General features: G+C 42.3%; 1 protein-coding gene across 5 annotated transcripts in view; it reads right to left on the bottom strand.

Moving 5' to 3' along the window:
• Window positions 1-205: 205 nt before the first annotated feature.
• Window positions 206-10,258, bottom strand: part of numb (NUMB endocytic adaptor protein) — a 42,737-nt gene continuing 32,684 nt past the window's right edge. For 2 of the 5 annotated variants that reach the window (XM_061794573.1, XM_061794572.1), the window contains 8 exons: window positions 10,029-10,061; window positions 9,576-9,650; window positions 7,001-7,141; window positions 6,724-6,928; window positions 4,992-5,294; window positions 4,697-4,840; window positions 2,823-3,014; window positions 206-1,900 (listed from right to left, as the gene is read on the bottom strand). In XM_061794573.1, the coding sequence (XP_061650557.1) occupies window positions 1,215-1,900; window positions 2,823-3,014; window positions 4,697-4,840; window positions 4,992-5,294; window positions 6,724-6,928; window positions 7,001-7,141; window positions 9,576-9,650; window positions 10,029-10,061 (1,779 nt within the window). In that variant the 3' untranslated portion in view covers window positions 206-1,214. The remainder of the gene's footprint in view (window positions 1,901-2,822; window positions 3,015-4,696; window positions 4,841-4,991; window positions 5,295-6,723; window positions 6,929-7,000; window positions 7,142-9,575; window positions 9,651-10,028; window positions 10,062-10,258) is intronic. The other 3 variants (XM_061794575.1, XM_061794574.1, XM_061794577.1) reach the window with 3 other exon arrangements.

The raw sequence follows: 10,258 nt of genomic DNA, 5'->3' as shown, positions 1-10,258 counted from the left end.
GTTTTGGGGACATGAGAGGAACCCGGAGTACCCGGAGAAAACATTTGCAAGCACGGGGAGAACATGCACACTCGAGATTCGAACCCAGAACCTAAAAACTGTGAGACGGACATAAGCACGAGCGATACTCATAATAATGACAAAACATTTTTTTTAAACATGCATCTTAACAATTAATCATAGCTACGTATTTATCAATGAACGTCCACACAGCGTTTTTTTCCTCTACCACCATCATTTATTCAATCTTTTAACTTCAATATTTCTCCAGACAAGTGGAATAAAGTCATGAAATAATTACAAAATGAAAAAATAGATCAGAGAAAAGATTATATTCACAGGTTTTGATTTCAAAATAAAAAATAAAACACGACAGACACCGAGCGATGGAAAGCGTTCGTTTAGCTTTATCGTCATCTCCCTGTAACTCTTGAGCAGCGGGCCGATGGAGGAGGTCCACTCACCTCCGTTATTACTGCTTGTGCAAACACAAAACGTGAGGAATCCACTACTTTTTTTAAAGGTAGATACGTGGGAGACGACGTGTCCCAAAATAATAATAATTTCCCCTCAGTGAACTAAAAGATTAAAAAGCGAGCGCGCCGTTCGTTGCTGTCGCTAGGTCCTCATTGATTGTTGCTGCAATGACTGTCATATTTACAGTCGACCACCAAAAGACTAAAATAAAATAGAAAACACACAAAAAAGTAAAGCAGCTGTCCCTTCACAAAATCTCTTTACATCACATTAAAAATGAGCACTGCTGTGAGATTTTTTTATAGATAAATTTATATACTTGGGTATAATATACATTATGTATAATATACATATATGCTAATTTGTCGCGATCTGTGCCTTTGGCAAGATGATGCTTGGAATCCAAAGCTATTTAAAATATACTTAATGCATAAAAATAAACATTTTGGCATTGTCTTGCTTTATTCTTCCAGTTAGGTGAGGATGGTGTATTAAGCGGGTGGAGGGCTGGGCGTGGTAAGGAGCGGCTTGCAGGGGGGGCAGTGGTAGTAGTAGTGGATTTGCACAGGACAGTCAAACGAGCACAGACAATGCTGATGAAACCCGTGAAGAACAGCAGCATGTTATTTTGGGGGGAGGGGGTCTGTGCTGACACCACCCGCTGCCACCGCCCCCCGCGACCACCGCTGCCCCGCATCCCCAAAACATGGAGACCATCCCTTCCTCAGGCACAGTCATCAGAGCTGGATCTCAAAGGTCTTGTGCAGCTCGGTGGAAAAGGGGTTGGTAGGCGACGGCGTAGTGCGCTGGTGCGAGCGACCCTCCAGCGCCGCCCACTGGGCCTCAAAGGCGTCCACCTGTGGCTGATGCGGAGCGGCGACCGCGGGTGAGGAATGGGGGGACAGGTGTGACAGAGCGGGCCAATTGTTCGCCCCGTTGAAGCTCCCGCTGCCATTGGTAGGGTGAGCGGGGGCGGGGCTGGCGACAGCGGGCGGCGGCGCCTTGATGAAGGGGCCCGTGACGACGACACCCGGGGGCGCTACGGGAGCGGGGAAGGGAAACGGCTGGGGTTGCGCGGCCGAGCCGAAGACGTTGGCCACCATTTGCGAGGGAGTGATGCCCACCACAGGCACGCTGGGCTGCGGGAAGGAGAGCCCGTTGGACATGGGGTGGAAAGCAGTCTGGCGCGGGGGTAGAAGGGGCGCATAGGCCACCTGGGGTAAGGGCGCCACAGGGGCGGCGAACGGCGCGGCGGGCAGTGGGGCTGCCGCCAGGATGGGGTTGGGTGGAGGGGCCCGGACAGACTTGGAAACCTCCTCCAGCCATTTTTCCGCTTCCGAGGGGGTGCGCTTGTGTGAGGGCAACACCGGAGAAGACATCGGCGGGACGATGATGACGGGAGTGGATGATGACCAATCACCTCCTGTTTGGAGAAAATGAAAATACTCATTTGCCCCTTTCACAATCAACAGTTTTTTTCCACTGAGTCACGGTTAAGAGTAAAAGGTGCGACATGGAATGGGGGTGGCTGTGTCTAACGGATAGTTCAAGAGCATTAACACATTCACTGCCATTGACGGCTTTAGAAGTCAAATATCCATGTTAACTGAGAAGGCTGGCAGTGAATGAGTTTATAGATTTGTTCTCAAGCTACTTTCATTGGTTTGAATGGGTTAGTAATGTGTAAATCTTACAGATGAAGTGGAGACCAATAGTAGATTTGTAAAACAATATGAAAATGACTTTGGAAAATCCACTTCACTTAATGCTAACAAATGATGCAAGACGCCACTGACATGCTAACAGTTAGCATTGATACTTTTTACATTTTAGAAACAACAGATATCATAACACAATTGCCGCTGGTCAAGAAAGGAGCAGCACAATTAATTGGATTGCAGCATTAAATCATGGTGCACACACTGTTCAATTTTTTTTACATTTCATTTACATGTAAGCACTTTATGTTCTTAAAAAGTACAATATTATTCAGTATTATTTTTCCTTATTAAAAAACACACCCGATGTTTTTTTTTTTGGGGGGGGGGGGGGGCCTGTAACAGATTAAAGGCATTTCCATTCTTTTAATTGGGGAAAGATGATTTGATTTTCAAATATTTAGACTTACTAGTTTGAGCACAGAACGTATGTTTACGTGATGCATTTTGACTGAGAGACAAACCTTGTATGCGGCGGAGGAGCCATGGTTTAACGTACAATTAACATTGGCAATTCTTCACATTTTTAGGGGGGTGTCAGTTACTTTTTTTCTCTATTTGTGAATAGTTATACTGTACACACAAACACCTCCATTGTTTAGCACATGCTTTTTTGTGTCCTCTTACCGGGTGGCGCAGGGGCCGGGACCCCAGCGGGGGTCTTGGCCCAGGGGTTAGTGTCTCGAGCGGGTAGAGCGGGGGCCAACGCTGCTGAGCTCGGAGCTGGAGGATTAACAGCAGCAGCAGTAGGAGGTGGGGGAGGAGGAAGAGGATGAGGAGTAGAAAGGGAAGCGGTAGCAGTGGCAGCACAACTGTTGACTACAGCGGAAGAGAAAGAGGAGGGCGGTTCAATGTTAGACATGCGAGTTGGAACATGTCAATCAAGTGTACAAGAAACAAGCAAAAAGGACTAAATGTCAAAAAGACAAGAAAGACTTGTGTTAGAGGTCGGGAGGAAATATTTTATGCTTTACTGGAAGCGAACGCAACCCAAAAAGCGAAGACAACGACGAATGAATGATGAATGTTATGGTTCTATGAAACATGGCGGAAGAAAGCCAAGGTACAGCCCATATTTTTTCCATTGTATGTTTGTCTCATTTTTTTGGGTGGGGGCATTTTACATCTACAGTTGCGCTTTTTTTTTTTCTGTGTATTTTTTGTCTAATATTTTATATTATTTTATAATATTTTGGTGTTAGGTGATAATGATTTTGTTTAATATTGTTTGTATTTGCCATCTAAATACTGTATGTGATTTTATCCCCCTAAGATTTGAGCTTTTTTTCCCCCATCCAATAGTTTTTTGCATATTATTATTATCAGGGCCGTGTGCGTTTGCGTTATTATTTTATTTTCTTATGTTTCTCTTTTCTAATATCTGTGTATTTTTCATTCAAGTTTTGGTTTGTGTCTAATTTGTATTTTTGTCATATTTGTCTAATTTCTGTCTAATATTTGTGTATTTTTCATCTGTTTTTGTTTTTTTATTTTATTTTTGTCTAATTTATCAGTTGTATATATTTTTGCCTAATACTTTGTATCATTTTGTAATGATGATATATTTTTGTATATTTATCTAATATTTTGGTATTTTACACCTACACTTCTTTTAACATTTTGGTATTTGTTTATCTAATATTTCATGATTTGTATGTTGGTGTAATTTTATAATATATACATATATATATATATACATATATACATATATACATATATATATATATATATATATATACATATATATATATATATATATATATATATACATATATACATATATATATATACACATATATATACATATACATCCATCCATCCATCCATCCATCCATTTTCTGAGCCGCTTCTCCTCACTAGGGTCGCGGGCGTGCTGGAGCTCATGTCATCGGGCATGGAGGCGGGGTACACCCTGAACTGGTTGCCAGCCAATCGCAGGGCACATAGGAACAAACAACCATTCACACCCACAGTCATGCCTACGGGCAATTTAGAGTCTCCAATTAATGCATGTTTTTGGGATGTGGGAGGAAACCGGAGTGCCCGGAGAAAACCCACGCAGGCACGGGGAGAACATGCAAACTCCACACAGGCGGGGCCGGGGATTGAACCCGGGTCCTTAGAACTGTGAGGCTGACGCTCTAACCAGTCGGCCACCGTGTGTATTATTTCCCTTGAATTAAGTATTTTTCATATGAAATTCTTTGTATTTTACATCTATATTTGTGTATTGTTTCATTTAGTGTTTTTTTTGTCTAATTTGTACCTTCAAACTTTATTTATTTATGTCAATTCAGATCTAATATTTGTGTATATTTATTGGTAAAACTATTTTGTTATTTTTTTGTAGTATTTCGGGCATTATTAATTTGTTTTTCCTTGTTATGTGTTATATTATGAGCAAATCTCCGATGAATTTCTTTACGCAATGTGGGGATAATACTGATAATTGTGCCAAGGTGATATGAACTTTTCATGTTGGATGTCAGGTCGATGGTTACCTGGCGCTCCAGGCGACTGCGGCGAGGTGAGTGCTTTGGGCATAGGCGCAGAGGAAAAGGGGTCCTCCGGGGGTCCGCTGAACGCTGTGGTAATCTGAGTGCATAGCGAGCTGATGCTGTCGTTCTCTCCTTCCACCTCGGGCACTGCAAGTGGGTGAGGGGGAAGAAATTACAATAACAGTCAAAGTGTGTGTCTGTGAGTGTGTGTCAGTGCATGTCTCTGTATCCAAGTGTGTGTTTGTGTTTGTGTGTGTGCGCTCGTGTCCATGTGTGTGGACTTAGCTCCCCGTCTCACCCGCATTCCTGATGGGGAAGTCCGACTTGCGCTGCACGGTGGAGGGCAGCTCGTTCATGCGGAGCGATAGCTGGCGCTTGAAGGGCGACGTCTTCTGGCTGAGCGCCGGGAAGCCGCGGAAGGAGCCCTGCCTGGCCAACGCCTCGGCGGGGGCGTGCCGGCGGGGAATTGCCTGCGGGCCCAGGGCGGCCAGCGGGAGCGGCGGCGAGGATGAGGGCGACGGCGAGCCGCCCGACTGAATGGCGGAGACGTTGATCACGCCGCCACCGGCGGAGTTCCCCGCCACTTTGGCGTCGCTCTCGGCTGTCGTGAACAACGTGGATGATGTGACAACAGCAAGTACAGCCTCGAGTCTTTTTTAATGTGATGCCACAAGCTTCACCCATTCCTCTTTTCATGTAAGCAAGGGTGGGGTGTTGTGTTTAGAATTTTTTTGGGGGGAAAAAAAAAAAAAAAAAAAAGAACTTATTCCATTTGTGAATAAAGCTGTGACATAACATAATATAGAAAAAGTGAAGTGCTGTGAATACTTTGCTGCAACTTTAACCTTGTGGCCTTAGTTTTTTAATTTGCATAATTGTGTGCATTAAGTATTATTGAAGTATTACAGGATAATGATTGAAGTATTTTCCAAAGGCAGTGTGTTTATAATTTTGCCTTTTATACCACCACCTTGGATTCAATTAGCTCTAATTGAAGTGGTTACACAAAAATATGGCATCTATCATTGATTTACACCATTTTGTGCAGCTATTTGCATAAAAACAATCATTCATTCATTTATCTTCCGTTCCGCTTATCCTCAATAGGGTCGCGGGCGTGCTGGAGCCTATCCCAGCTATCTTTGGGCGGGAGGCGGGGTACACCCTGAACTGGTTGCCAGCCAATCGCAGGGCACATATAAACAAACAACCATTCACACTCACATTCACACCTATGGGCAATTTAGAGTCCTCAATCAACCTACCCTGCATGTGTTTGGGATGTGGGAGGGAACCGTACTGCCCGGAGAAAACCCACGCAAGCACAGGGAGAACATGCAAACTCCCCACAGGCGGGGCTGGGATTTGAACCCCGGTCCTCAGAACTGTGGGGCAGATGTGCTAACCAGTCCAAAAAGTAAAATAAAAAACTTTCCAATTATAAAAACAATTAAAAAAATAAATAAAACAATAAGTACAATAACTTGAATAAAACAAGATATTTAAAAAGATAGGTAATACAAAACTAGGAAAACATGATACAATTCAAATTAATAAACAAAAAACGGCATGTTTTTAAATTAAATAAAAAATACTGAATTTAAATAGCAAAAATTATAAATGAATAAAATAGCAAACAAAAGGTATAAATTCAAAACTAGCTAATAAAAAAGGAACAAAAAAATAAATGCAATACTACATACTGATAACATTTTATAGTCATTTTAAACATGTACAAATAAAAGCCTCTCACTTAGAGACACATCCCCCCACTCAGCAGTTCAGTAAATAAAAATCGACGGTCAGTATTAATAGTGTAAATGTTTCCATGTGACCGCTTCCCTTCAAGCAACCACTACCAACATCGTAGTCAACAGAAAATGTCCTCTGGGCACCTTAAAGTTTTTCTCGGAAAATCATCAGTCATTTGATAATGTGATCACAAGAGAGATTAAAATGGAATCTTTCCGCAGCCAAATAAAGTAAAAATCCCAGATTCCCAGGAGGAGTGGGTGATTCTAGACACGCACCTTTTTTAGCGTCCTGCAGCTGCCTCATAACTTCCTCCCGCTCGGCCGCCTCCGTAGCCGTGGCGACACGGAAGGAGCCCTCGCGGGTGAAGGTGGTCCGGTTGGCATCAAATGTGGCCGTGACGCCGCATTCCTTCTCCCGCTTCTGCTTGCGCTCCAGGCAGGCGGCGAAGGCGCAGCCCACAGCGTGGCTGAGCCGCTCCCCCTACATGTACGGCATCGAATGATCATGTTTGCGTCATATATTAATATCTTCTTTCACGTGCGGCGTTCTCACAGAGTCTTTGACGGCCATGAAGCAATGGCAGATCCAGCGGCGCGTCGTCCCGTCCCGGCAGATGTACGAAAATGCTCTCTCGAAGTTCCGGTCTGGCGCGCAGAATGACACCTTTTCGATGGTCTGGTCTAGGATCAGGTCCTGTGGAACAGAAGGATCCCCGTCAGTCAGCTCCATCATCAGATTCAAATGATTTGCTTCATCATCATAATAATAATTGCCGTTTCCTCAGTATTAATAATTGAAAAAAATAATAATTCTATCACACGTCCTCCTCTCCCCCAGTGAACTATCTAGGCCAGAGAGGATGGAAAGAACATCCATAAATCCCTCCATTTTGTACACCAAATGCTCTGGGTGCAATATTCCTACGTGTACATTTTCTGCGAGGTCTAAAACGTCGGTTATCGATTCGCCCAAGAAGAGCATGAAAAATACTGGCATATGCAGTAACCGTTAAATCCATGGCTGCAATCACTGGTTAATAACTCGAGCAAGAGTTCCCGCAGGCAAAACCAGCTGGTTGGGGCTGGATCTAGCTTATTCAATAAATGATTACGATTTTTTGGGAGACAATAACGAGGTAAAAATAGTGAGGTTAGCTAAATTTGTGTAGGTTTTGTTGAATTCGATCATTGTAATGCCTCCTTGCAGAGAGCAGCCGCGTGAGGTGATTCATTTCCGCCTGTTTTCACAGGTTTTGTGATCTGCTTGTTGGGTTGATTGCGTCGCTTACCTTTGAAAAACTGTTTTGGAAGATGACATATCACAGGTGTTTCCTTTTATGAAAATTTTGTATGATCGGTGGCGTTATGTAACCACGGACTTTAATGGGCAGGGGTGGCAGTCAACAGGGCCAACACTAGCCATCACAGCGCTGTGTTCGTTCTATTTTATCTGCCTTGAGTGCTTGCTAAAATTAAAAAAAAGAATAATAAAAAAGAAAGACTTTTGGACGATGACGTTACACAGGAGTTTGATTTTGTGACATAGTAAAGGCTTTTTGTACGGTCACGGGGCTTGGCTAACCGCAACTTTGATGTGCACGGCTTTTGGACTTTGAAATGCAAGGGTCATCATCGTGATGCGTTCGTACCATTTTAATCAATGACTGTGTAATAAATTAGCAATTTTTTTAAGAACCTTGAATGAACTATTGAACATAATTTTGGGGTTCTATGGCAGTTGTGCTCATGTGGAAGCGCAAGTGCAACGGTATGCTTGGGTTGACAAGGCTTGTGATGAGGCACTAGCTGCCATGTTTTCCCTACCCTAATAGATTCCCAATTTTTCCGCATATTAAAAGATTGAACATCATTTTGGGGTGCTAGCTGTTGTATTTATGTGAGAGAACAATGGTATATGAGCAAAATAAGGTATAATAGCAACTTCAACCTATATCTTCTTACATCATGATACCTTACTTTTAATTCTTCCATATGGTTTAATTATGTTTTGATAATGCAGTATTTTGATATTCAGTTTTATTTTTCCTTCATCCATTGACAATGTACAGGTGTCCTAAATCCAAAGTTGTCACTTTATTTTGATTTTTTTGTTTTTTAAATTCAAATTAAAGTCAAATTATTTATTATATGCAGTATTGACATTGTTTATCTTCATCAGATGACCAAACACTGGTGTTTTAAAACAAAATGTTGAGCTAGTATTTTTATTTTTATAATTTAGCTAACTATTCATGACATTTCTTGGGGTTTGGTTTAATTTTGTTATTCTTCTAACTGTAAAGTATTTCTTCATCAGGTGACATCTAGATGTTGTAGGAAGTAGATTTATTATTTTTCCAACAGATGTCAGTCTAACATTATTTGAAAGTGATATTGCTCCTGCAGGTGCTCGACTTTAGTGCAGAGCTTATTTTCTGTAATTAATGGCCTGGACATTTATTTACTCAACTGCAGATGGGGAAAGACCATTTTGTTGATTTTTGTAATATTAACCAATGTTAAAGGTAAATAAAAAATGTATTTCAAGTGAAAGTTTATGAATGGTCCTCTGAAGGCTGTCACGTACGGCTGGGCATCTTAAAATAAAATCCCTGAAAATGTCAATCAAAACAAGTTTTGCTTTTTGCTTTTCCCCGCCTGGGATTTGTCAAATGTCTCCTGATACTAATCCAGCTTTGAAACAGTTATTTTCAATATATATATTTTTTTTTAACCAGCATTAACATTCATCAAATTCCACAGAAATACAGAATGTGAAAATGTAAGTGATTCCTCTTGGAAAATGTCAATTTTGTCAAAACATTTGTACAGGTGGGGAAAGGCGATTTCGGCCCAAAATTTGGAAGTGTGCCGATTTAAGTGAACCAACTTACACTTTCCCCAGTTAGGAGACGTCGCATGGTTGCTTTTTTTGCTTTATTCTACGAACCCAATTTTTTTTTTTACGAGCGAGCTTCAGATACGCCACCGCAAAATTGCAACATTAAGTGCTGTAACATCCGGCAAGCAAAAAAAATAAAATAAAAACAAATCCTGAAAAACAAACCAGCAATTAATCGATAAAATCGATTCATCGTCCAGCCTTATTGTCCGGTGCATTTTCTCACCTTAGTTTTGTCGTCGACCACGCGTAGACCGTCTGCCGACACCCACAGCACGGCGCGCACTGCCTTCTTCCCAGCCTACGTGCGGTTAAAAAAAAAAACAACAACAACAAGAGACGTGTTTCAGCCGACAAAAATATCCCTGCCGATCCACAGTAAAGTCGCTGTGCCAGACAAGCCAAACAGAAGGAGAGGAATGAGAAGGTTGGTGCTCGGGTGCCCTGTTGGTTAGGACAGCAACGACCACTGTGTGCGCGTGCGTGCGTGCGTAGTAGACGCTCATGTTAACACACAAGTGCCCCACCGTGATCTAAACCCCTTCCCACCTTCTCAAGCACATGCACCGGTGTGTGTGTTTGTGTGTGACCTTGTCTGGCCTTCAAAAGGGTGACTTGTTAAAACGTGAGATAGAGAAAAGAAAAAGGCACTCGGACTGGACACAAATCAGCAACTTACTTTGGAAAAGAATCCTTTGAAGAATTTCCTGTCCTGGATGGTTGTTTAAAAAAAATAAATGGGGCAGGTGAGAGGGATGGGGTGGACAAAGTATGACAGTGTTACCTGGAAGAATCGTATGAGGAGGAAGGAGAGGGAAGTTGGATTGGGTTGTTTGATTATTGATTGACTGTTTATGAGTGATACCAATTGTATGCTAATTGTGGTCAGTATTAGTAGCACCACATACG

This window comes from Phyllopteryx taeniolatus, chromosome 13, assembly GCF_024500385.1.
Source record: "Phyllopteryx taeniolatus isolate TA_2022b chromosome 13, UOR_Ptae_1.2, whole genome shotgun sequence".
NCBI classification, from domain to species: domain Eukaryota; kingdom Metazoa; phylum Chordata; class Actinopteri; order Syngnathiformes; family Syngnathidae; genus Phyllopteryx; species Phyllopteryx taeniolatus.
Note: the sequence above shows the minus strand (reverse complement) of the source record. Positions and strands in the feature narration are given on the sequence as shown.